Source organism: Ochotona princeps, chromosome 4 (assembly GCF_030435755.1).
Source record: "Ochotona princeps isolate mOchPri1 chromosome 4, mOchPri1.hap1, whole genome shotgun sequence".
Classification (NCBI taxonomy): Eukaryota; Metazoa; Chordata; class Mammalia; order Lagomorpha; family Ochotonidae; genus Ochotona; species Ochotona princeps.
This window is the reverse complement of record NC_080835.1, coordinates 92,414,905-92,442,517: the sequence shown is the minus strand read 5'-3', so window position 1 is coordinate 92,442,517 and position 27,613 is coordinate 92,414,905. Positions and strand designations below refer to the sequence as shown.

General features: G+C 47.3%; 1 protein-coding gene across 2 annotated transcripts in view; it reads right to left on the bottom strand.

Moving 5' to 3' along the window:
• Positions 1 to 27,613, bottom strand: part of GRIK4 (glutamate ionotropic receptor kainate type subunit 4) — a 427,812-nt gene that overhangs the window by 90,484 nt on the left and 309,715 nt on the right. For both annotated transcript variants that reach the window (XM_058662539.1, XM_058662540.1), the window contains exons 9-11: positions 18,104 to 18,265; positions 6,827 to 6,979; positions 5,887 to 5,991 (exon numbers count right to left, since the gene is read on the bottom strand). In XM_058662539.1, coding sequence (XP_058518522.1) covers positions 5,887 to 5,991; positions 6,827 to 6,979; positions 18,104 to 18,265 — 420 coding nt within the window. The remainder of the gene's footprint in view (positions 1 to 5,886; positions 5,992 to 6,826; positions 6,980 to 18,103; positions 18,266 to 27,613) is intronic.

The following is a 27,613-nucleotide window of genomic DNA, read 5'->3' as shown; positions in this document are numbered from 1 at the left end:
GCCTAATAGTTCCAGCAATGACTGGTCATTGTAGCGTCTAACTTTTTTGTTGTTAGAGATTTTATTTATTATTATTTTTAAATCAGAAAGGCAGATCTACAGAGAGAAGAAGGAAAGAGAGAAAGACCCTCCACCTGCTGCTTCACTCCCCAAGTAGCCGCAATGGCCAGAGATGAGCTGATCCAAAGCCAGGAGCCAGGAACATCTTCTGGGTTTCCCACATGGGTGCAGGGTCCTAACGCTTTGGGCCATCCTTGACTGTTTTCCCAGGTCACAAGCAGAAATCTGGATGGGAACTGGAGCAGCTGGGATACAAACTGGCACCCCTACGAGATCCTGGCACATGCAAGATCAGGATTTAGCCACTAGGCCATCATGCCAGATCCATGGCTTACAAATTTTTCCTTCCCTCAGAGACAATAAACTTTTGAAGAGAACACAATTCATTTCTCTTGCATTCCTATCAATTGCTAAAAGAATAGGTGCTCAAAAATATTATGCTAAGTTTAGGAAAGGAAGAATGAATGAAGCAAAATCTAACTGCTTTAAATTCTTTGAAGAGCCAGTAAGAAAGATGAGGCATAGTATCTTGGGTCAATCTTAAGAGGTAGATTTCTGTCCAGTGGCTGGAAAAATTTGAAAGAGGGGTTTTGGAATTAATCTGGAAAGCCAGTGAACTTCCTAGTCCGGGCCACACTCAGGCAGAAGCTAAGGGCTTTCTCTCAGCTTCACAGGGGAGAACATTCTTATCTTTGGTCAGGAGACTTAAATGATTTTTTCCATTAAAGAAAGGCTTTATTAACACAAATACACGCAATTTACAAAGCAGCAAGATCCTGCACTTGTTCTGGATCAATGTTGCCATATGGAAAGACCTTGGACTTGGAGGACCCTGGACTCAGGTCTGAAGTCTGGCACTCACTGGCTGTATGACTGTGGATGCATTATTGTATCTCTCTTTGTGTACAAGAGGAAAGAACAGCTTTTTTGCAGCTGGAAAGGATGTGAAATTCTATATATGTAGGTATCAATAAATGTTAACTAATATTGTTATGTCAGTAGAGTCAACTTCCTTTGTAGCCACAGGAAGCAGAAGATAGTGCCTTGCAAGTCTGGTTGCAATAATCCTTACAGTGAGGCAGGCCAAACGTGGAGGAGTTACCAGCTTCTCCACACTGAGGTACCCTCGCTGTGATGCACAGTGAGCCAATGGAAAAAGTTTAGATCTACATCTTTAGCTAAGCATGTCAAACCCCGCAGGTCTAATTAGAGCCTGTTAAGCCATTTCCGATCCTCAGATGAAAGGTGTGCTCATCCTATTACGGTACTAACAGAGCCGCTCGGGGGAGGTTCTGCATCTCTGATCTTCAGACCAAGTTAACCAATGGAGCCTCTCTCAAACAGGGTTTCTCCCAAATCAGAAAAGGAGATTATACTATTTTTTCAGAGGCAATAATAGACAAAGGGTTCCCATACCAGGAATCAAAGATACATTGCTGTACACATCTCTACTCCTGAATAAAAGAAGGAATCTCAATGAAACAGTTAAATATACCTTCACACTATGACACTAGATTTTCTACTTTTGCGAATACCTACAATGCCATGATACACTTAAATAGCAGAATGCTAAACCTGTAATGATTACTAAAGGACTATACTACTGTGGGAGGAGAAAATATGGAGGGAGGAGGGACAAGGGGAAAATCTCTATTCCCTATAAAACTGTGTCATAGAAAATAATAATAACAAATAATAAAGATAATTTAAAAAAAAAAAAGAAAAATGGCTTCCAAACACTGGTTCCCTTCCCAAAATGCCACAACAGCAAGAATTGGGCCAAAGCCAGCAACTGAGAACTCAATCCAGGTCTCTTCTTCACTGCTTGGATCATCATTGGTCCTTTCCAAGGTGTGCATCAGCAGGTGCTAAGATCAGGGGCAAAGTCAGGACTCAAACCTAGGCATTAGACATGGGATGGGCGTCCTATCTGACGCACCAGATGCTTGCCCTAAGATAGTATTCTAATGGAGCCTGCCAGGACGTCTTCTGGAGAAATGGTGTGGAAAAATAGAAGCATCACAAGCAGAAACTGGGACAGAGTAAGCACTACTGCTGACTCCCATGCCCATAAATAAGTATCAGAGAGGGTTCAGTTTCAGGAACACCACTTAGAGGGCACCAGAGGTAACAAGTTCCACCAAACAGGCAGGCTCCAGTGCAATTTCCAGAGTTCCAGGAAGGAACCCCTCTCTGAAAGGAATCAAAATAGTAATTTTTAAATGGTTAAAAAATAACCCTGAATTTTGAAAGACTACTTTGAAAATGGTAATAATCCTTTAATCAGCCGCCAGCAGGGAACGTGGTATTTGGTTCAGACATTTTACCAATTACAACCCACTGAGTCCCTGCATGGTGCTTTCTAAATAATCAAAACCAGCTCTTAATAGTCACTCGCCCAGACAGCAAGAGAAAGAAGAAAACCAAACCCAAATGAGAAGATGTTGTCACGACACAAAGCCCAGCCGAGGCGGGCAACCAGAGCCAGGAGTCATCCTGGTTTGCAGCAGGTAGTAGCAAAGTAACAGACCTAGATGTGGGGTTTGCGTGGGGTGGAGAGGAGGGGCAGTTAGATCTTCCGGGGTGGAGGGAATGAGGAAAAGCTCAGAAGGAGACCTATCAGCATGAGTTTGCAGCCAGACAAATCCAGGAATCCATTCCAGCCCTGCCCGAAGCCTTGTTAATATTGGGACTTGGGCTGAACCCCTTCCTCTTCCTGAGTTTCCATTTCAATTGTGAGATGAAAATTTCTCTACCTTGAAGGGTTGTCCTCAAGATGAGAAGCAATCTGTGCAAAGTACCCATGTGGTGTCATCCGGTACACAAAAGGCACTCAGAAGATGTTATTTCCCCTGCTCCTTGTCCCTTTCCCCTCCCTGCCAGCATCACTTTGGACAGAATTGGGAGAATGTCAAAGCCGAGACTCTGACATCCATCCCACTCTGGAAAAGAAGTGCAATTAATTATCAATCCCTAAACCATGTTTTTGTCTTGTAATAAGCAGAGGAAGGACACCTGTCAAGAGGCAAAGACTGGGCTGTGATTGGGATGGGACCTGGGGACCAGCTCCGCAAAGCTACATCTGTGCCCGTGACACATCATGCATAGTTCATACTTGATACTCGCTGAACCTGAACCACACAGCAAAGCAGCACTGGATTCATTAAGCAAAAAAATAGGTACTAAAGAGGATTTTTGCCACCAACTTAATATATACAATAAGGAGCAGAGCAGCTGAAAGTCACATACACGGGGTGGGGGTAGGGAGGAAGGAGAGAGAAAGAGAGAGAGAGAGTGAGCCCATTAATTGAATGATCACTTGGACCACAGATTCCATTCAACATCAGCTCAAAAAGATGGGGACGGGATACAGAGAGATCAGGCAAGCAATTCTGCACAGCAGGGTGGGCTCACAAACACTCCTCCATTAGGGTGATGTATGGACCACAGACATTCTAGTCACCTTTCTAGTGCTAGTAAAATACACATGAACCCACTAAAAGGATGGTGTGGAGAGCCAAGGAGCCTGGGGTCATACATTGCCAGCAGGTCCCCTGGCTCATTGGGGTACATGCCTAGGAGTTTAGTTGCCTGCCCTGGCCCAGCACTGACAGCAGTGAGCTGCTGATGAGGGGCAGAGCCTCAGGCTGGACCAGGCTGCAGAGCTGGAGGATGGATGCCAGTGGCCGGTGATGCTCTTTCTTAATGACTCAGACAATCCTGTGGCCTCATGGCTGGCGGGAGTCAGCCTGAGTGGCGGTTGCTAGAGAAGCAGAATTAAGGTAAAGAGGGACTTGGAGCCCTAATCAGCTGTGTTTCAAGAGGAGGGCAAGATTGGGGCCACCAGTCCGCTCTGCCACAGCAGGTGCTGCCTGGTGGCAGAGCAGAATCTTTCCAAGATACACCCAAAAGGCAGGGCTGAGGTCTCGGGTTCAGCCTCAGCTAAGGAGGGGGAGCCCGGGTGGGGCGAGCATCCTCCCACCAGCTACTCTCCAGACCTCTTCTCCTTCCTGTTGATTCCTTCCTCTGGGCACTTTTCACTACAGATGTGATGCTCTGTGTTTGCCTGTCAACTGTCCCCTACTAGAATATCAGAGCCACAAAAGCAGACACTTTCTCAGGTGATAAAGCCTGTACTAAGCAGCACATAGTAGGCAGTCCACAAGTGCTTCTCAAAATCATGAATGAATGCTCTTCCCTTCACATCCCTCAGGTGCAAGAGGCAGGTACAAGAAACAGTCTGCCTGACAAGTTCCCTACCACCTGGCAGCCTCACTTCTTCAGGAAATGATGATCCCAAGGACACAACCCAAGCGCCAGAACCCAAGGCCACAGTGATTCTTGTTATGCTGTCTTCTCCAACCAGACTACAAGGTCTGTGTTAGCACAGAGACCATGTCCTTTTCAGCTCTATCACTGCTAGGTCCCAGCATGGTACCTGGCATGCAGTCCAAGATTTGTAGGATAAATAAAATGAACATTTGGTGATACTCCATCTCCATAGCTTCTGACTGCCTACTTACCCTTACCCCACTTGAGAAGTTATGAAAAACTTATCTAAGCTGTTGCCATTGCTAAGAGATCATGGAGCTGAGAGGAGCTGTTGGCAAAGCTGGCGCTAGGCCTTGGTAGACCTCTTTGTTTGCCTTTTACCCTTCTGTCTTCTGACTAAGGTGATCAGGGCCCATGCCCAGCATTATTCCTGGCCTCTTAGAGAGTGGCAATGTTCTCCTAAGCAGGGCAACACAAGTCTCTGGGATGTGGGCTCAGAGTGACGGGAGGCAGAGGTGATGGGGCTCCACTGTGTAAATTATGTAAGTATCACCTGGCACACTGAACAGTGGATGGCCAGATCCACCCTGGGTCCTACTCTAGGTCCATCCAAGCACATCATGTGAGGCAGAGTTTAAAACTCTGCATTTTTAATAAGTCACTACAGTGGATCAGATGCATCACTGGTCATAATGGTCAAGAACTTGGGCTTCAAAAGAAGACACTTCCGGATTCAAAAACAAACTTTGCCATACAGTTGTTCAAGGACAAGTCAACCAACCTCTCTGAGCCCCAGTCTCCTGATTTCTGTTAATGAGGTTTAGTTAAAAGCACCCATCAGAGTCATTTTGGAGAGAATTAATGAAAAGCATCTGTCTTGTGGGGTTAAGTGACCCAACACACTCGGCACACACACATGCTTAACATGGTACACGGTCCTTATGAAGTTGTCAGTAAGCCAAGCCTGCTGTGAAGGTGATGGTTCTTTGTCACCTGCCAGAAAAAGTGATTCTGCAACGCTTACAGCAGTGGATTTCCAGTGCTGTCACTCCCACAGTTAGGAAGTTGTTCAATAAATCCGCTTTCTACTGTGACGGGTGCCTGGTCTCTTCCTTTCTGGAGAGGGGCTAGTCCATAAAGGAAGTTGATCTTTATGGTATTGGGGAAGGTAAGAGATCTTTAGGGAGACACTTGGGGTACTGTCAAAATCCCTGTTTCCTCTGGTGGTAGAGGATAGGTGGAGTCAGGGGAGTAAAGTTTATGGAAGAGATGAGAAAAAGAGTGGGGAGCTGAAAGGAATGAGGTGGGGAAAGCATTCCTGGGCCACTGGGAGTAGCCAGGAGAGGGGAACTGTGATGTTCATGGGGGACAGGGCAGTGGTTTGGCTTCCTCAGCCTGTGTAGGATCCAGTCTGTGCCTGTTGGCAGACTCCACGGAGGCTGACATGGGATCTAGGGCTTTAGGACATACTAAGCGCCCAAGAGACAGAGAAGTGGTTGGGGACAAAGGAAAAGCAGTGGCATCAGCCATCATGGCCAGCACAGCTCTACTTACCTGCCGAAAACCATTCCTGGTGAACTGCAGGATTTTTAAGGCATAGTTGGACCTCTGGCCTTTGCTGTTGAATTCAATGTGGCCGGTGAGACCTTCCAATTCTACCTGTCCAAGAGAGAGTGAGTTACAGCACCAAATAGGTCCCCTGTTCCACTGGGTCCCAAGCAAGCATCCACACCTGTGCTCCCTAACTATGCCCAACAGATGAAAAGCTAGCAAGATCCACTTATTGTCCATCCCAGGCCACAGCATCTAGTGACAAATAGGTTGTCTCAGCAACCAATTCAGACCCACTTGAAGTGAGAGAAGGAGAAAGATGCCCCACACCCAATAATCCAATGCCAATTAATCAACTAATGTAAGTCATGGTGCCAAGTTGAATGCAGATTCCTCTGCATCAACCCCTCCTTTCCTTACTCCTCTCACTTCCCACTTCTAGTCCTTATACTGTCAATAGCTTTTATCCTCTTTGGGCAGCTGTTCACCCACTCCCAGATCTGTTAAGAGGTCAGGACGCCCCTATGGCTGAACAAATGGAAGAACTGGCAGATCATCCCAACAGCAGGTATCTTCCTCCTGGGATACATATCCATGCCCCTCCACCACACAAGGCATGGTTGGGAGGCTATCATGGGGGAATTCCAGCACCAAACTGTAAGTCTCCAGCCTGGGACTCCAGGATGAATCATGGCTTGCACCACCTCAACCAGGCCCTTCAAGCACCTATGGTTTCATGGTCACTGCCTTCTAAACAAAATTGTCATGGATTCTCAGTAGTTTTTAGGGACTAGGGCATAGATGGGACTCATGGGGCTTCACAGATGACTTTTCATCCAGGGAAGCCAGGACTTGAGGGACTCTTGCATCTTGAATGGTGTGCCCCAGCCTCCCCCCTTCACCCCTGGCTGTGGTCAGTGACGGAGCCTCAGCCGCTGCTCACCATGCGCAGGTAGTTCATGAGGCTGGTGCCATGTTGCCAGATCTGTGCTGAGCCACACGACAGGGGCTTCACGCCGATCTCCTGGCTCCGGTTCAGCTCCTGCACGGCAGTCACCACTGCATAGACAGCATCAAACAGCAGTGCCGAAGACAGCTGGGAGGGTCAGGGCACAGGAGGAGGTGATATGTGGAAAGAAGCCAGAAAGGCAAAAAGGGGGTGGGGGAGGGAGAAGAGAAAACAAAAGCAAAAGGAATGAGGGTGCACTACTACCACCCTAGGCTCACCTGCTTCCCTGGGGCAGCTCTACTCTGGTAACAGGTGGGCAGCTTATCCAAGGTGCTGAAATCAAAGCACCAAGCTACTTCTTGGAGCCCCAAATGCTTTTTTTTACATTTTAAAATATTTTATTTTGTTTTATGATATAGTTTCAGAGGTCCTGGGGTGCCTGTGCCCTTCCCCAAGGTCTCTCCTCCCTCTTGATTTCCCCTCTAGTTTTACAATGGATGTCCTTCATGAACAGTCACAAGTCCATCATCTTACTGTTAGGATGTATTTGATTCTTTCACTGGGAGTCCATCTTTGGTCTGTATGCATAGAGACATAGAGCATTTTGTCTCCATATCTGAACATATCAGTCCCTGCTACACTTCCATTATTTATCCTGGACTGTGCCCAAATGCTTTCAAGGTAGCCTTTTCCTCTCTGTCCTCCAGGAAAACAGCAATTTCCAATATTCCCAATAATCTCCAGGAAAAGAGGTGCAGCTGTTTGTCTCAAGAAGAATAAAGGAACCTGGCCACTCCCCATTGATATGCCCATCAGGATCCACAGAGGGTCACTTCCTCCGAGAAGACCCTCATGATTTCATCTTAGATGTGCCCACCGACTTACACAGTCTACACTTCCATGCCCCACTGGGTGACTGTGTATGAGGCACAAGGTCAATTCAAACCCTAGGCACGCAAGAGATGAAAGTGGGAGAAGGGAGGAAGAAGAGGCACAGAGAAAGGATACAAAAAGATAACATGAAACTGGATGACACAGACCCATGAAGCAATTTCAGGGCCCACAGAGAAATATGTGGTTGGTGGGCCAAGAAAGTACTTTATGAAGGATGCCACTCTGAACAAGACTTGGGGCTCTGGTAGACCTGTTATTGGTTGTGGAGTGGGGAGCAGCAGGGAAGGAGTAAGGTATGCAGAGCATGGAACTACAGGAGCAGAGACTGGAAGGTGGAAAGGGGGACACCCACAAGGGAGGGGAAGCAGAAAAGCAGACGCAGTCACACAATGGAGCCTCTTGAACCTAGGCAAGAGCCTGTGCAGTCATGTGTCTGTATTTTACATTGCAAACTCTTGAGGGCTGGCTGGAAACTCACAGGACCTTCATCCCTGCAATCACACACGGTGTCGCCTAGGGCCTGACATGTGGTTGGACCTCATGACACATTTCTCCAATTAAACTTGAGTTAATTCCTAGCTGAAATCCATCCATTTCCCAAGGCAGCCACTCAATGTCTGAAGCCTTTGGGGAGGGGAAGGCCACAGTATCTGAGTGGGGCTGGCAGGAAGAGAAAAAGAGGACACCTGTGTTTGGGGACAATGCAGCAGAAGGAAAAGGGAATGTGACATGTGTTAATGTATACAAGACCCCTGATAAGAAAATCCTACCAAGTGCAAATCATGGTATGATCATCAGTAGAGGTAAGCGGTGGGAGTGGGGTGTCTAGGGCAGTATTTTCCAAAGAGACAGGTGAGGACCTTGAGGGGGTAGAAGTAAACACAAAATCCCATTACAAAGCAATGGAAGCCAACATCCCCCACCAGTGAATCCCCCCTGCCTCTTCCAACTGAAAATACCTCACAAGCGACGGGCAGCGTACTCTCACAAGTGACAGATTTCTTACAGCTGCCTACTACCCTGTCCAGCCCGGGGATACCAGCCTCTGGCAGGCTGGAGGGAGGCGGCTTGGGTTCTCTTGGGCTCTTTGACAGAGTGTAAACAACCAAAGACAGCACAGGGCAGAAGTAAGACTTGGAGTAGATCACCACACTGAGTCTGGATCCCAGTCTCCCGTTTGAGTGCTGAATGAGTTTGGGCATCTTGCAGAACCTCCAGCAACAACCACCATGTCAGTAAAAGAGCCTGTCGTCCTGGCCATGTGCCTGTGAAAACACTTTGCAAACTACAGGTGTCAGGTGTCAGTACCCCCATGGTGGAGACTGAGCATCCTGGGGGTCCAACAGGACCAAGGCACTGGAAAACAGTAAGAAAAGAGAGCTCCAAGGGCAGAAGACAGGCTGGGCAGAGGGCTTAATTTCCTGCACCCTGTTGTTTCCTGCTGGGCTGGGAGGCCTGCAAACACAAAACTGGGGAGTTGTCCAGGAGTATCCCTTTAAAGGCAATTACAGGGGAAAACATTCCAGATTCACCTGCTTTGCCAAACTCCCCGGCCAGGATGTTTTCCTTCTACTCCATTCTTCTACCTTTCTTCCTTCCCACTTTCATTCAGCCCCTACCATCCAGAGGCTTCCATATTTCTTAATTCTGCCCTTTCTCCACAGAGTTCTCCCCATGGGCCCTCAAGTCTCTGTGGCCTTGGCCCAGTCCCCTGCCTTCCCAAGCAGGTGCATGTGCACCACTATGTTCCCGCTGGCTGTGTGGACCAGCAATGCTTTCCTGAGTCCCTTCGCTCTGTCAACACCCCCCCACACACACATCTCCAACCAGCTGCTTTTCACCTTGGTCACATGGCTCCCTTCGCATTGGAGGAGGCTCACCTACATGGCTCCTGATGCTCCTTGGTAAATCTACAACTGCCTTGTCCCTGGCACAGAATTCATCCCTCTCAGTCCCCCATCTCCAGAGCATGGTTGTTTTGTGAATGGACCTCTCATGTCCTCACCTAAAGGGCAGGAAGATGATGTATGCCACAGCTTCTTCCATTCAGTTTAGACCACAGTCACCCCTGTTGCTAGGGCGTCCAGCTTCCCAGATGTGGCTATTTAGAAGTCAGGTGGATCAATTTCTACCTTCATTCCTCCCTTGCCTCCCAGTTAATCTACCTATTTCCATGATTCTCCAAGCAGCAGTGTTTACACTGGAAGGGATCTCAGAAATAAGCTACTTCGACTCCCTTGTTTTATAAATGGAGAAACCAAAGCTCACGGAGTTCCACCTCGCCCAGGGACACAAGGCCAAAACGTGCAGGGCCAGACCTTGGAGGCAGCACCTCTGGCCTATTCTGGATCTTTCCCTTCTCTGTATCCCCTGCCCATCAAGGCCTCCCTCCAAACCCAGGGTTGTCTCCTTAAGAGAAAATTACAAAGAGAGTAGCTTTAGTCCGGGGTCCAACCTCCCAGGATACCTCCAAACAGTTTTTCTGGATCTTGTTTGGGAACATGGGGTTCTTGGGACCCCTAGAGCAGGATGGTGGGCAGGTTTTGCCAATGCCCTGGGCCTGGGTCATCATGCAGTCTGTCTCCTGGTCTGAGTTGGATGCTGAACTCCCATTAGCTCCTCGATGTCATGATGCACTTACACAGCAGAATGATGGAGCTGTAACTGTTGTTGAAGGACTGCACTATTGTAATGATACAGGGGGAAACAGTGGGTAGGGTAGAAGGAGAAATTCCTGAGTCTATAGAACTGTATCATGAAAAATAAAAATGAAAAAACCGCATCAGCTGTCAGTTGCTCACCCTACCCCGTGCTCCCCTTCCTCTTCCCACGTGGTTTAGGTACCTGTCCTTCTCTCACATTGCCAGCCGCTTCAGAAGAGGCTAGCCTAGCTCCAGGTCCCTGGCAAGCCTGTGGGTGCCATGTGACCAGTGAAATACAGAATTGAGGCCTGGGGTGAGGGGTATGCTTCTTAGGAGAATCTTCTGTTTCCCAAGAGACCTCATCCCCGTGACCTTGCATGTGGCTGTCACGGCTCCAACCTGAGCATGATGCTGACACAAAGACAACAGAGTAGGAAGACCTGGGTGTCTGACCACATACCTCTAGAATCGTGCAACTCCATTCATGGCACATTTCATTTTTTGCAGAAGGCATGTTAGTTTGTAGTTTCTGATACCTGCAAGCTAAGAGCACCCTAACTGGGGGGTCCTGAAGGCATGGCTGTGCCTGCCCCTATCCCACACCTCTTTATCTTGTGGTGAGGCCTTCTCCACCATGCCCTTGCACAGGAAGCCACTACACTGTCCCTTATCTCCCCCCAGGGGGCTCCCACCACACAGTTGTCGCTATTCCCACTCCAGCTGGGAGGTAGTCTTCTTGGCTGACGCTCTCTTACTAGTACACAATCTGGATGCTGGGAGACCAGTGTGTAAGAGTTCACCATGTTCCTTGGCATCTCTAACTCTGGGGCCTTTGAGATTCTTCCAGAGCTTCCAGTAATTATGACTCCAGCCAGGGAAGATGGGGGCGGGTGGGCAGGCAGGTGGGCAGTCCTCCACGTTTCCCGTCTTAGCTCTGCCTAAGCACGACCTTCAGGAGTGACAAGGGCAGACCCAAATAGGCTCTGGCATCATGGGTCCTTCATCCAAGCTGACATCTTCTAAGCTCGGAACATCTCCTAGATTGCAGTCTCCTGGGGATCCTACAGCCATTAGTAGGTCATTCCTCTTTTGACAGGCTCCTGGCAACCCTCCCAGGCCTCGCTCCTAGCCCCTCCTCCGCACCTGTCCATCTCCCGGGCTCACTCAGTTTGGCCTCTAAGGATGTGACAGCACAGTTTCTCTGCCTCGTCAATTGTTTCCATCTCATTTCAGATCTCTGTCCCGGAGCATCACTTTGCTCTCCTAATTACCTTCTCCCTCTGCTATTATTTACTAATTTAGCTCTGAAAGGCATTTGGGACTATAGTCAGGAAAAAGCACTTTCTGACATGAGACCCTGTGTCCATTTCCTTCTCTCCCGAGCCAGAACACCCTCTGTCTTCTCCGCAGCCTCCGTTACTCATCTGTGCGTGTGTGTGCATCTTTAGGTGCCTCTCTCAGTTTTGTCTCTGCTTCTCCTGTTGTTGTCTTTTCTAAATATTAAATTCCCCAAGCAGCTCAATCCTCATTTAAAATCCTCTCCTCTTTCTTGGCATCAGAATGTTGTTTGGCAAGGAACCCTCAATTCTCTTGTTTTTATATTTTCATTTGGTTCTTCATTGTTATTTTCTTTTGAGCTGTTTGCAAATTGTTTAGGGGAATGAAAGACTCTGTATAAATTAAGATGAATCAATTCTGACTCAGGGAATTGTGGCTGAACTCCTTCCTCCTCCCCTGCATTGAAAATCAGAATATCTTCTAAGCACACACCTGTAGCCCTCATCTCTCCCCAGGGCCCTGGAAGACTAGATTCCCAGGATCCTCCTGGATGCCCATTTGTTTCTGCACCTCAGTAGCTTAAGTTCTGGCCCCTAATATAATACAAAGATAGGAACCATTAAAATCTCATGGAATAGTTCTTACAATCTGGTTTTTATTCAATGAAATAAACACTTAATTACAAACATCTGCTTTAGCCTAAATTCTAATTACTTAATCTAGCCATCTGTAATTTTAATGATTTTCCACGATTTTCGTTCTTTGCAGCGTGATGAATGGGAATGGCACGTGCATCTAGTGGGTACATGTCTCCATTCATGACGCTCCCTCTCTTGCCTGTTGGTCTCCTGCAGGAGGCATGTCAGCAGCCTGCTGTCAGCCACCTGGCAGGTGCCACCACCCTGAGCACACAAGCAGCTTTCCCCGGGCCAACTTTCAGGTCAGTTCCCACTCCTTGTGCCCTTGCAGATGGGCTCCTTCCCAACAGACTCCAGCTGGACAGCTCCTGGCCCTGCCAGGAGTGGGCAAAGAGTAGGAGACTCAGAGTGGTAGGAAGAGAGAGACAGAGAGGAGGTTATAGTAGGGGTGAAAAGGGCAGTGTGTTGGGGGTCGGGGAGGATGTAAGAAGGGAATGGGCAGGGGAGAGAGGGAGAGGAGAGGAGAGCAGGAAAAAGGGAAGAAGTAGAAGGGAAAGAACACTCCCCCTGGCTGGAGCTTGTGGTAGCCTTTGCAGCCCCCAGGGAAACCAATGGATCACCACCGTGAGAAGCGATACAGTGCCCTTCAACACCTTACCAGGGACAAGCCCAGAGAATGGGCGCCCCACTCTGCTCAGCAAGAAAGCACCAGCATCCACACTATCAGCAAGAAAGCCAGTAGGGCCTGGTCCACAGGGCACAGACTGGCCTCAGAGGGGATCTGTGGCCCTGTACAATGGGCAGTGCTAGACCAAGTCTCCAGCAATTTGCCTCCTCCCAACCAGGCCCAGGCAGTATCATCCTTGTTGGGCATCCCCACCAGCCTCCAGAGGATGCCAGTGTGTACACACACACGATACCCCACTCCCCAGAATGTTCTCTGAGTGTGTGAGATGCTTGGGATACCTGAGCTCAAGATCTCTGCCCTTCAAACCTTATGGGATAGAATCTGCCCCTGCTCCGTCTGGGTGGAGACTCTGGCCCCTGCCTGGCACTGTGCACATTGAACACAGTCACATGATTGTCATGCGTGGCTGAATGGCAGGGATGGATCCATTCTGAAAACTGCACTGCTAGGCAGTCTGCAATCCTGTGAACACATCATAGTGTGCTAACACAAATGAGGATGGCTACAGCAGCATGCTGGCCACAGACTCTTACTGGTCCATAGTCACATGTGCCAACCGGCATGGATTACAATGTCATGAATGTGGCACACACCTGTTATTTGCATCCCTATCCCTCACTTCCATAGGAGTGGCTTTCAGCATCTGCAAGAACATAGCTCAAAGTACTTTTCTGAGTGGATCTTGCTCCCTGCGATGTGTACCCTAGAGGATGGAAACTGAGCTGTTGTTATCACAAGCTGCAGGCTAGATCCTTCACCCACACTATAGTCAGGCATTTAAATCCTGGGTCATTTGATTGTGTGTGTGTGTGTGTGTGTGTGTGTGTGTGTTTTCCCCCTCTAGAAGCATATCCTGCATTTCCTCACTCATTGATACAGTTTGTATGACTTATTTCTCAGGTAAGAGAGGCAGAGGAAATCTCAGTGCACCTGTTCTGGGAACCTGCCAGCCAGCCACTTTGTGTATTTGCACTTGCTCTGGTGCTGCTCTACCTTTGTTTTCCTGGTCCAGGGGAAGGATGGAAGGGAGGTGGGGCACAGCAGCCCAGGTCACTCCCTCTGTGTTCACTGAGTGATCTCAGACTACATCAACTCAGAAGCTTCTGTACAGCAAAGGAAATGATCAACAAAGAAGCAACCAACAAAATGGGAGAAAATCGTTGCACACTACACAACAGACAGGGTACTAATACCCAGGATTTACAAAGAGCTTCAAAAACCCAAAGACAGCAAAAGAAACAACCATGTTAAGAACCTGGTGAAGGGAATGAGCAGGTATTTTTCAAAAGGACAAATTCAAGTGGCTAATAGACACATAAAAAGATGCTCAGGTTCCCTAACCACTAGGGAAATGCAAATAAAAACCACATTGCCTCCAGCAGGAATGGCCTATATTCAGAAAGCTACTGAGGCGGGTGCAGTGGCTGGACTGGCTAATCTTTCACCCAGAGGCACTGGCACTCCATATGGGTGCTGATTTGTGTATTAGCTGTTCCACTTTCCATCAAGCTCCCTGCTTACAATCTGAGAAAGCAATGGAGGACAGCCCAAAGCCGTGGGATCCTGCACCCGTTGGGAGATGCAGAAACAGCTCCTAGTTTCTACCTTTGGAGAGGGTCGAGCTCCAGCCATTGTGGCCGTCTGGGGAGTGAGTAGTGGTTGGGGGATCTCTCTGTCTCTCCTTCTCTCTGTAAATCTGCTTTTCCAATAAAAATCAATAAATCTTTAAAAAAAATAGAAATCTACTAACACCTGCTGGTGTGGATGTGGGGAGAAAGCTACCCCATTCTACTGTTGGTGTGAGTGTAGACTAGTGCACCCACTGTGGAAGTCACTATGGAGAGTGCTCAGATAACTGAAAATTTATCTACCACGTGACTGCGAAGGAAGTAAAATCTGCATATGAGATGAATGCAGGTTGTGACCTACAATCCTAAATTTATAGCTGTATAATCCATAAATGTAAAGACGTGGAAACAAGTCAGATGCCAATCAAAGGAAGATTGGATCAAGGACTGGTATATCTACTCCATGGAATACTACACATCCATTAAAAAGAATGAAATTCTACCATTTGCAAGAAAATGGTCCCAACTGGAGGTCATCATGTTCAGTGAAATAAGCCAATCCCAAAAGGACAATAACAGCTATTCTCTTGAAAAAAAGGCAACCATGATGCAAAATACATAACAAACAGATACACTGGGGAACAGGCATATATGTATACTCTCATAGATGAACTGCATAATGGAGACTAGCACACTAGGACATGATGATGCACTGCAGTATGCATCTGTGCTCCCAAATAAAAGGAGGACTCCCAATGAGACAGTTAAATACACCTTGACAATATATGATGCCTGATTTTCTACCTTTGTCTACACCTACAATGTTAAGATGTGCTTAAATAACAGAACGGTAAATTCATAATGGTTTCTAAATGACTATACCATTGTAACAATACAAGAGGAGATGGTGGAAGGAGAAAACAGGGGAAACAGTATCATGGAAAACAATACTAACAAAAAAAATTTTCCCCCCAAAAGGTCTATTTTTGTATGCTAGTGAGGTTCTGTGGTTGGTTGTGACAAAGCATTGATGTGACAAAAGCTGCCTGATATAATTACTAATGCCTAGCCCAGCAATCAGCATCTAGCTTGTTATAATAGGGGCTGGCGTTGTAGTGCACCTGTGATACCAGCATCCCATAGGAGTGTCAGTTTGAGTCTTGGCTGTCCCACTTCTCATCCATCTCCCTGATAATGTGCCAGAGAAACAGAACGAGAGTGGCTTGAGTAGTTGGATCTCTATTACCCACATGGGGAACCCATATGGAGTTCCAGGTTCCTGGCATCAGCCTGGCCCCAGCCACTGCAGTCACTTGGGGAGCAAACCAGAAGATGGACATTCCCTTTATGTCTCTGGCTCTCCCTCTCTCTGTTAACTCTGCCTTTTAAATAAAATAGTTCTTTATAAATTATACTATCCATAATAAGAGATTGTTGTAATAAACTTACCTGATTGAAAAATGGTAATTAAAAACAGTATCTTATCCCGTTTCATCTTCACAACCATCCTCCAAGATGAACAAGTATAATTAATGAAATATTTCAGGTAAAGCATCCCAGGTCCAGCAGGGGTGGGGAACATCTGGCCCAAGGAGCCTTATCATTCGGCCTGGCTCTGCTAGGGCCATTGCATATAGACTCAAAGTCCAATACACCTATAGCAGGCCAGTTGCTTTGGAGGAGCAGGTGGCAGAGAGGTCTTCCATCCTCTGTCCCACTTCCCAAATGGCTGTGACAGCAAGGGCTGGGCCAGGCTGAAGCCAGGAGCATCTTCCAGGTCTTCCACATGGGTGCTGGAGTCCAAGTACTTGGGCCATCTTCCGCAGCTTTTACACATATATTAACAGGGGACTGGATCACAAGTGCAGCAGCCAGGATTCAAACTAGTGTCCATGTGGGATGTCAGCACTGCAGGAGATAACTTAACCTGCTATTATATTGCAGTGCTAGCCCCCAGCAGACCAATCTTTAAGCTGATAATTTTATAGAGCCCATGATTACTATAAATATAAAAAAAAGATTCACCACCTTTGGTTACACAGCATGGAAACAACAAGGCCTGTGCCTCCAAGACTGTGGCTTTTACCATACTTGTGACCACAGCCAGACCTTTTTTCTTTTGTGAGATGGTGTTGTGAGCACCATCAACTGTTCATTAGTGTACTGGACACATGACTTGAATAACAGGGCTTGTCCTCGTCCTTCCTGACACTTCTATCAGGCTACATGATCATGAAGGCACCAGGTTTGTGGAAGGCCACTATGGCCACACCTCAGCATCAGTGAGTCCTTATGGGTTACCACATTGGCCACCCACTCATGACGCATCGCTGTGTGAGGATAGACATTTAGACCTGCCTCTGTCTCTGGGCGTGTCTCCAATGTTAAAAACCCACCAAAAAATTCTCACTCCAGTACGGTGTTCAATTCCATTGCTGTCTCCTAAGCGTAACTCTTTCCAGCTCTGTTGTTAACTCATCGCACTTAGCATATTCATTCAACATATAACACATTGACATCTTTCATTCTGCCAAGCCCACTGACAGCCCAGTGTGGCTAAAGAACAATGGTCCTGGAGAGAGGGCCAAATATCAGAAGTTAAAAGGACAGCCTGAAGAGCCACAGGGCCTGGGTTCTAACCCTAGCTCCTCTTCTTACTAGATATGGGACTGAATTCCTGCCTCAACCTTGCTGGGCCTCAGTTTGATCCTTGTTGGCACAGACACAGGTGACAGCCTCAGGAAGCTGTGAGCATCACATGGGCTTCCTGGAGGGTTTTTTATTTTTGCAATTAAACATCTCTGCTCATGCAAAGACTTATCTTACATCTCCCACATGGGCATGGCACAGAGACTTGGCGGCACAGTAAGACCATCAGACCAGCAGAGAATGGCTAGGTCCTAGCATACTCACAGCAAGGGAGGGATGAATGGGGAAGTGGAGAGGCACCCTTGCTCAGGCAGAGTCCCAGGGCAGCAATCAGGAGCCCCCCAATCCGGTTTTGCTTTGCAAAAGACTCCATGCATACTTTTCAACAAGGCCCTTGTGACTCCACCCCACCTCATTCTGAGCCTGGGTTTCAGGCCCCTAGCTGGAAAATGAAGGCTCCAAGAGTCATCCATAACAACATGCTTGGATCCTCAGCTCGGGAATCTTCAGCCTTAGCATGCCAGGGAGTCCAGCCACAGAGACTGGCACAAATTACCCAGTAGCAGCTCAGTGCCTCTGCAAAGCTCGATCCCTGATGCTTTCTCAATCCAACCTATGGCCCCCAGCTTGCAAGTTGTTCCTCCCTGTTGTCTCCAATGCCCCTACCCCCACCACCCACTCCCCAGCCCTTCCCTCACTGTCCTTTCCCTCCTGGTACTTTCAGTCCTACATACTTCCCAGCCCTCCTCCTAATTTCCAGCCCCGCCCCACTTTCTAGCCCTGCCCCCACTTCCCACACCCTGTACTCTACCTCTCGGATCTGCAACTCAGACCAAAGAGGAAGGCTAGGCTCCAGGACAGAGAGGGGTGCACATGGGGCACAGGGGCACTGGGAGGAGGCTGAAAGTACTTACTGCAGGCCCCGTGAAGGGCACATGGTCACAGTTCTCCTGCCAGGACTGGTTGAGGCTCTGGGCAAACTCTTGGAAGAAAGCATGGGACTGGTTGAAAATGGAGAACCCCAGGATGTTGACACGATCGTCCACAAGGCTGTCCATTCTCTGGAGGGAGAACTCCTGGAGAGGCCGAGCAGCCAGAAAGAGAGAACAAAGTTAGAAAGGGATGCCGGGAGGGATGCACTTGGCTGGGGCAGAGCCTCTAGTCCATTGCACACGAGGCCTTCTGCTAGGCTCCATGGGTCACTTGGAGGGGGTTTCTGGGTGCTTGATGTCTGAGGGCACTAAGAGCAAGAAGGAAAAAGAGAAAGAAGCAGAATGACCCATGAGCAGTCTTTACAAGATGCACCTGCATAAGGGAGAAAGAAGCAATGGATGTACCTACTGATGATCACGCTGAGTTCATAGAAGCCAAGGCTTGAAGCACACACAGGCATTTTCCCAACAGAAAATACGGATGAGCAGGGCTGTTCCAACGAGAAATCAGCATGAACACAAAGGCATGGAGGTTAAAAGTTGTGCATCCCTTTCAGAGAGCTGCCCATGGGGCACTAGGATGATGCTTCAAAGTGGGAATTTACTATCAGGCCCACTCAGGGTTCCTGTTAAAAAGTGATGAGGATGCCAGCTGCATCTGACTCTGTGGAGGTGAGGTCAGCAGTCTGCACTCCTGAAAAGTCCTTAAGTCTGATGCACACCAACGTTAGGTAACCACGGAATGTGCACACAGGATCCACAAGGGTATGGGGGAGGAATGGTGAGACAAGAGGCTGGAAGGAGTGGCAGAGCCAAGCCTAGATGCCAGGCTAGGGGGGCTGCCATCAGGGCACTGGCAGCAGAGAACATCCAAACTCAAGTTTGCTAAGACTCTCAGACTGATCAGTACCTTCATGTTATCAATATTTTCTCATACAGTTACCTTACATTCTTTATTATGTGGCACACTCTGCCTTAGGCACGGCAGACCTGTATAAGAGAAATGCATCTGCTATTTTCAAGGAGCTTGCCAGTGAGTGGGAAAGACAGACAGTAGGGATACAAATTCATTATCATTTTGGACAGCTATGGGCGGAGGAAACTGCTGCTTTACATGAGGCTGTCAGGGGAACTCTATCTGGGGAAGTGATGTTTAGAAGCTCAAGGGACTTTTGCCAGCAAGCCATGGTCTTCATTCAAACACTTTGCCGGGGCCAAGTGCTGACTTGCAGGTATCAGTCTCATTTGGGCCAGCTGTGTATGCTGAGCTCAGAGCTGTGGGCCTGCATGGCTTCTCTTGGCCTTGTTCAGGGAAACCAGGCAAGAGGCTCTGGCTCATTTGCCTCCATAACCCCTGCTCTTGGAAAGATGCCTACCAATGTGAGGCAAGCCATATTCTCACACTGCAGCCACAGTCATCTCACGTTGGTTTCAAGTGAAGCGCTTTTGCGCGTGCGCACACACACATCTACTGCCCATGAGCTAACATAGGGGACATACTTGCAGAACTATTCCCTCAGCCATTCAGCCATGCAGCCTGACACAACTGATGGCAGGTGCCTGTGCTACTTCTTTGCCTGGTGAAAATCTTGCTTTCCTTCAGGTGGTCACTGTGTCTGAAGACTTAGTTCCTCCAGGCCCTGGCATCCTCATTCAAAGCTACAGCCACTGCCAAGCCCCTGGGCTACAAGCCCAAGCTCATCTGCCAAGACCTCAGCCTCACCAGCTTCAGCTTGCAGACCCAAATCACAATAACTATTTTTTTTGAGCCACCAACCCTTGACAATATGGATTCAGATGAAGATTAAGTGTATTTTGGATCATGCCATATTCCCAGTAGGGGTTCACAGGCATGCCAGGAAACCATTGATTTGTACACTGATGTTGTGTCCCCTCTCTCTATCGGCAACTGCCCCTGCACTGCAGGATGTCAGCATGCAGGGACAGAAGGCTAATGAGAAAAGATACATTTGGCCCAGGGTGAAGTGACCAGGCCACAGAGCCAGGCTCTTGTTTGGAAACCAGTCTCCCTGGCCATAGCTGACGGGGTTTCCTTTCTTTACTAATGCAGGGAGACAGCTCCCAGCAACTTGGCACAGCCTGATGGAGAAGGACCACGTCAAGGAAGTCCTCAGGTCCCCAAACTCAGTGGCAGGGTGGCAGTCAGATTCGACAGGCCGTATGATCTTCAGCAAGGTCTTTCACATTCTAGGCTTCAGATTCTCCTTCTGTAAACTGGGAACAACTGAGGTATTATTAATAACCTCACAGGTGGTATCAAGGAATAACGCAGAAGTAGGCCAAGGTTGTGAACCACAGCTGCAACTGAGAAGTGGTCACCAAGTGACACAGTTCCTGGAGCACGATCATGAGGGTGAGGGTGTGGGCAGTGACTGGCCCTCAGCTTCTTCAGGCCCACTCCTCTTGGAAACCCGAGCTCAGAAACGTTGCCTTCCAGTGCACACACAGAGCAGTGCTAAGAAGGAATGAGTTAATTACAAACACTTAGAGACACTTTCTCCAAAAGTCAGCCAGTCTGTCTCCCTGTCTTTATTTCTTACCTTTTTATCCCTCAATTATATCTACTTTCAAAGGCCCCTTCAGATAAAAAGATTCCAGGAGTCTCCTTGATAATCTAATCTATTTATAAGGACTCACAGGAGAGCTTGTAGATAGGCGTCAGTGCATTCTTCTGTTGCAACTTCCTGTTACCCACTAAGCTAGGACAATGCTGCAAGCATTTTCACCATTAGGAAGTTCATCCTCTGTCTAACCTTAAACTTTCCTGCTGCTGCTCTTGAAGGCCATTTTCAAACAGAACATAGGAAACAGTTGGCCACCATCAGTTTGCCTACAATGAAAATGTTCCAATCCAGTATTTCTCAAGGCGCATTCCTCAGGACATTAATTTATCAGGAAATGTTAACGGAAACCTCACAAAAACATGGCTCCACGTTCAAATAAGATTAGAAGATGTTTCACCCTATCTGCCTCTTGGAGAGTCATGCCAGACACCAACTATCAGAGGCTGCACAAACTGTCACAGCAAAGCCACTGATTTCATTTTGCCCCAGACTTTCTATACATACTGATGACAATGGAAGCCACTTCCCCCAGAACCTATGAGGGCATCCCCGTCACATTCCATAGAATCTGATTTAGACAATGTGACTCTGAAAACATTCAGAGACATGCCCTAAGCAGAGACATTTTTCTGAGAAAGACATTTTCTGAAATGAACACATTTCTGGATAGGAAGGGATTAAAGATCATCTGGCTTCCGCTGTTCTCTTGAGCTTGAGGAATGTCCAGGTGGCTCACTTGGGCTCCCTGTGTACCCCCAACTTCGTCCCTAGCCACACTGCCCAGCTGGCTCTGATCTTTAAAATGATAGAAAGGGCTGCAAATGATTCCGGGAATGGGAGAGGTTTCCAAATGGGATTTTATTTTCCCCCAAAGATTTATTTATTTGAAAGGTTAAGTGACAAAGATAGAGGAAGACAGAGAGATCTTCCATCCTCTGGTTCACTCCCCAAATGACCCAACAGGGGTCAGAATCACGAGCCAGGAATTCCTCCCATGTAGGTAGGTAGCAGGAACTGAAGTACTCGAGCCATCTGCTGCTTCCAGGGTGCATTAACAGATAGCTAGCTAGATGGGAAGCAGAGTATGTGGGACTTAAACAAGCACTCCAATATGGAATGTAGACATCACAAGCAACAGCTTAACATACTACATCACGATATTGGTCAGACCTCTGAAGAAATCTTCATCCTTATGTATGTCCTAGGAAGAGACATTCTAGGAATCCCAGATCCCAACATCAACGTATTCCCACTGTGCCAACCTCAGGGGAACCAGATTGAAGACAGAGCAAATGACTATTTTCAAGACCACGTGGTGGAGCAGGAACCAAGAACACACCTTCATTACTCTGAGGGCAAAAGGCTTTATGACAGTCCCCATTACTTCTTCAGATGCATGAACCCTCTTTCCAAAGGGCTGTATGGTCCCAGACGCCTCTGGTTCATCTTTGAGGCCTGCTACTTCTACCCAACAGAGTAGCTGATATGTAGCAGCTCTCTGGTCAGTGTTGGTTGAAGAACTACAGACTTGTTTGTGCCCTGACTATTCCACTTTCAACCCAATTCCTTGCTTATGGCCTGGGAAGGCAACAGAGGATGGCTCAAGTCCATAAGTCTCTGTACCTAAGTAGAATAAACTCTTGGCTCCTGGCTTCAGATCAACTCAGCTCCCTCTGGCCATTGTAGCCATTTGAGGAGTGAACCAGGAGATGGAAAACCCCTCTTTCTATGTGTCTCTCCTTTTCTCTCTAATTAAAAAAAAATCTGACTTTAAAATAAAACTAAACATGTTTTCTTCTTGAATCAAGTCCATTTCTTATCCAGGCCAGACAGGTAAGAAGGGGAGTGGGGCACCAGAGTACATAGTACTATTCTATGGTGTTTTTTCCCCCCAGCAGCCCTTCTCCTTTGCCTCCCAACCCAGGAAGTGTGTTGCTATTGTCTCACTACCTAAGCTAGAAACATCAAAGGCAGCTTCAGCTCTCTTCTAGGTAACTCCAAACTCAGATGTCTGCTCACCCTAATCTCATTCAAAAAGGAACCTTTCTTTCCAGCTCTGTCTCATCACGGCTCCTTTGCAGTAGCTGCCTCAATAACTGAGACCACGCCTCTGGTCTTGGAGATTATGGTCATGCTAATGGACAGCTCGGAGCTGCCATTTACACTGATGATAACGGGAACAGTGCCCCCTGGCATGGTGCGCATGGCAGCAATATCATCAGGAAACAGTAACACATGTTAGGAAGTCCTAGCTTCAAACCCAGACTTTGTTATATACTGGCTGGTGGTGGTAGGCAAGTCTTAGGACTTTCAGCTTGCTCACTTGTGAAATGTGACAAGCATTCACCCTGCAAAGCTAACCCATGGTAAATGCCCAGAACATAGTCAGCACTCATGACAGGTGAGTCCTCTTCTCTCCAAAGCAAACCATTCTCCATGCTGCAGATAGCACATGCTTGCCCTCTCTTTCCCATCCCCCAAGCTGAAGCTGGATCCTGCAGAAGAGGAAATAGACCTAAGGGTTTTTTTCCTCTGATACCACAACTAGCTATTCTTAGATATTTGTCAAATGAGGAAAGGTTTACTAAGCAAGTCATCATAAGGTGTTGATTGTTTAACCTGACTACTTTGTCATGATGGGAGACTTAAAAGGAATTTCCAGGTGTTCCAACCACAAATAAAAATAAAGTAATAATTAGGCTAATAACAGCAATTTACTGACCACCAATTGTGTGTCAGGTAGAATTAAGCAATTCACATGCATGATCTCAATTGATGCACACAGTAGCTCTATGCCATGGGAGTTATTATTACTACTTTCCGGCTAAAGAACTATAAAGTTGCTATCCCAAGGCCACACAGCTGGTAAATAAGCAGTTCTGAATTTAAATCTAGGCCCAGTTGACTTCAAAGCCAGTGCTTGATGTTTTTGTACCATCTATTTAACATCAGAATCAAAGGCACTGCCACTGTGCCTTCAAATAACTGGTAGAAATAAACTGAACCTTATTTCAGAATCCACCTGCCAACCTGAGGACCAGAGAGGGGAACTTGCAGCTACAAAATAGACACCAGTGGTAAAGGCAGTAAAGGGATTATCCATGGACAATCTCTGCACAAGAAGGATTTTAACTACAAAGAGGCTCTAGACCAAGTGCCCACACAATGATCTCAAGAACCCAGGAGAGATGAAGTCTGCCCCCTCTTATGTCTGTTCAGCACAAAGAGCCCAGAGAAACAAGCAGCAAGAGCTAATATCATGGCGCAGCATGTGGAAGGCATTAGAAGCAAATGCAGGATAATAGCAGATATATAACTTAGATGGCCCAGAGAAGTAGACAGTCAAACGCATCATCACAAACCTGACCAATTTCTGCTGGGACATTCATGAGCCACAGCCATCCCCAGCAAAACCTACCTGTGGCCACTATCACTCAAGGCACAAATGCTTTCCTGCTGGCCTGTGGGCACCTGGAAAGCTGAGAAAGCTATTTCCTCACTGCATCCGTCATATCTAAGGAGAATCAATGAAACCCAAAGCCATTTCTTTATGGTTTAAGTGACTAGAAGAATAAATGTGTTTGAGAGAGTGGGTATAGATTTGGAGTTACAGCATTTCAATCATACAGCTTGCTAGTATTTTGACCTAGATTTTTCTCTCTGAAACCCCATATTCCAGAAGCCAATCAGTCAACATTCTAACCTCTTTATTTCTTTTAATTAGACAATTTTCCTCATTATCAAATGTGGGAAATAATCCATCACAGGGACTCCTCTGGTTGTCCGAATTACAGAAGTAAAATTAAACAGCTTGAGGAGTGCATGTGCAAGCATGGTCAGGCTCTGTGAACAGGCCAGAGGAAGGCGATGTGGGAAGGGAACCTTTCTGAAGTTCCACTATGTGGCATCACCAAGACAGGCAACTCTACTTCTGCCTCAATCCCTGGAGGCCAGAAAACCTTAACAATTCCCTTCCTGTGAGGGCTTAGGCAACTGACAGAAGGTGCCATGCAATGCCCATGACCTCCTCATCCTGCCAGGAGACCCGCAGACCTGCTGGGTTATGGCCGTGCTCACCAATAGCTTCAAATTCTGCTTCTCCATAAAGGTGCTTCAGACTCCTTAAAAGCACAGCAAGAGTGGGTTTTCAAACAGTGCCTGGCTTCTCACCCTTGACCTTTGATCCTCTGGGTTCTATGCCTAGCCCTATCCCTAACTGCCTGGGAGAGGCGGTGAGTGTCTACCACTCAAATCACAGGAAGTTTATGAAACATCAATTTATTGTGTAAGACAATGACACTGACCCCATTCACTGATGTGATTCTACATGGCCTGCAAGGGGCTTCCACACCTAGTTTTGGTCCTCCTAGCCATACTTGGAAGGTTTTATGCATATGACAACTTAAGGAAAGAAAGCAAGGTCCAGGATTAGGTGTCTTGCCCAAAAGATACCCGTGAGGTTAAGATCTGGCGACCTGATACACAAAGTCAGGGCATGCCCTGTCCTCTCCGTGGCTGAGCACTGGGCTAGGCCCGCAAGAGTGGAGCTAATATATGTTCCCCTCCATGACAATTCAGGTATTTTCACCCCAGGGTCGGTGTGGCCCACAATATTAGCTGCCACCTGCAAAGCTGACAACCTATATCAATCACTGCTTTAAGTCCCGGCTACCCTGCCTCCATTTTAGCTCCTTCATAATGTGCCTGGGAAAGCAGCACATGGCCTGAGTACTAGGGTCCCTGCCACCCACATGGTATACCTGGATGGAGTTGTGGCTCCTGGCTTTACAAGTAGCCCAGCCCTGGCTATTTTGTGACTATCTGAAGAGTGAGCAAGCAGAAAAAAAAAAAAAAGATTCTTTCACTGTATCTGTGTCTCTCTGTTTATGTGTGTATGAGACTGCCTTTCAAGTAAACCAATCTTTTAAAAGGAAACTATCATGCAGAAGTTCCAAATGCAGCAAATTATTTCAATTTCTTACCCTTCTTAGGAAGGGGAGGTTGGGGCAGCTATTCTTTGTTGTTTTTTCTTTTTAAATTTAATATTGTTTACATAATTGAGAAGGATAAATACCCATGTGGGCCTCTGATTAGGCTGGGGGGGGCAGGTAAGAAAGCAAGTGGGTGAAGCAAATGTTTTAATTTTATTTTTTTCTCCTGTATTCCCAAGGGAGAAAGAGAAAGGGCTGCCCCTAGCTGTCAAATTACATCATCACCTGGGGATGGGGGACAATCATTTGATGATGCCTTAGAGACTATGATACGGGGAAGATCGTTTTGAGAATATCACTTAAGTGGTTTTGATAGTTCTGAGAAGTTGTTGATTTCATTGCTTCAGGATTGAGAAAATCTTCCCAAGGTCTATCAGCTGACAAAGTCCACCTTAGTATATCCACAGGCCAAGAACGTGCCACAAAGCTTGGCCAGGAGAATAGCCTAACCTATTCTGCTTTCCATCCTCTGACAGAGCACTACACATCCCTGGCTGGCCTACAATGAGCTGGATGTCATGCCATCCATGTGGATCTGGACACGCTGTCTACTGCACAGATGTCAGCAACTGAGGAGGCCAGTCCTGATACATGCACTCCAAGGTCAGACAACAATACATGGGGTCTGAGTCCAGTGGTCCAATCAGGGAGTCCCCAAAGAAACCTCATCTGGGATGACATCATGCACCATCCAGTGCTGGGTCAGATTCAGTCTGCCACCTGCACCAGCCAATGCACATACCAGTGGATGCAGCTGCCTGGTCAGTTCTGCCCCAGCCCTTTACCTCCCATGAATCAATGGTGCTGCATCCCAGCCCAGCCAGCCGCCATACACCCAGTCCTCACACACACCAATGAGTGCCGATTCAGGGTGATGGGGGGGGGATATTTTTAAAGCAATATTACTCCACAACTTGAATTCCTTATCTTTCCACCTCCCTAAGTGCCTTACTTATGAACATTATCACTACACACCATCATTCAATTTGGAACTTGGAACTCACCCTCTGCTGCTTCCATAGTTTCAATGTCCACATCTTATCCACTCATGAATGAATGCACTTGTTCTCAGACACTGGAAAGCATTCTCATTCCTTAATCTCTCATGAATCTGCTCCTGGACTTCCATTCACATTGTTCCTGCCTTCTTGGACTAATTGGTTTTTCTTCCCAGCATTTCTTCAATTTCTTTCTCCACAATGCTGCCTGAGGAATCTTTGTAAACCACAAGTTCGACCACAAACTCACCCCACTCCATATACCTATCAACATTCCTAATGGTTCACAGAAAAATAAAAAGGTAGCAGCAGCAGCAGTAGCAGCAGCAAACATGCTGGCCAGACATACAATTCTTTTTTCAGAACCATGGTCTCCATCACCCCCCAATCCAAGCAGAACTGGATTCTCAGTAGCATCATCACTGTATCTCTCATCATATGGATCAAGTTCACCATCTGAATTTGTTCAGAGCCACATCTTCCAGGAATGGCTGCTGTATGAAGCAAATGCATGTACATTATCAGTGTCTACTCTGGTTCATCATATATAGAGTGGAGTCTGCACTATGAACTTCAGGAATTTTGGAAAGGGTAAGTGTTAAGCTGTTCCCCATCAAGTTTTTTTGATTCCTTATCTCTGAGGTCCTCCGTATTCAGTAGCTAGTGGTCAAGCCTTCTGTCTACACAACAGGTACCAAGCCTCTCCTTCCTCAGGTGCCTGTACATGAGCCTCAGGCATGGAGGGATCCAAAGCCCTTACAACCTCCATCTTACCTGGGGTACAAGGAGTAGGTTAGGAAGTGACACTGACAATCAATGGCCTCCTTCCCTTGTTTGCAGTGGAATCAAGTGTTGCTTTGTTCATGAGAGCTGGGCATCTCAGGAACCTGATGTCCTTAAGAGTCTACTAGGCTTCCT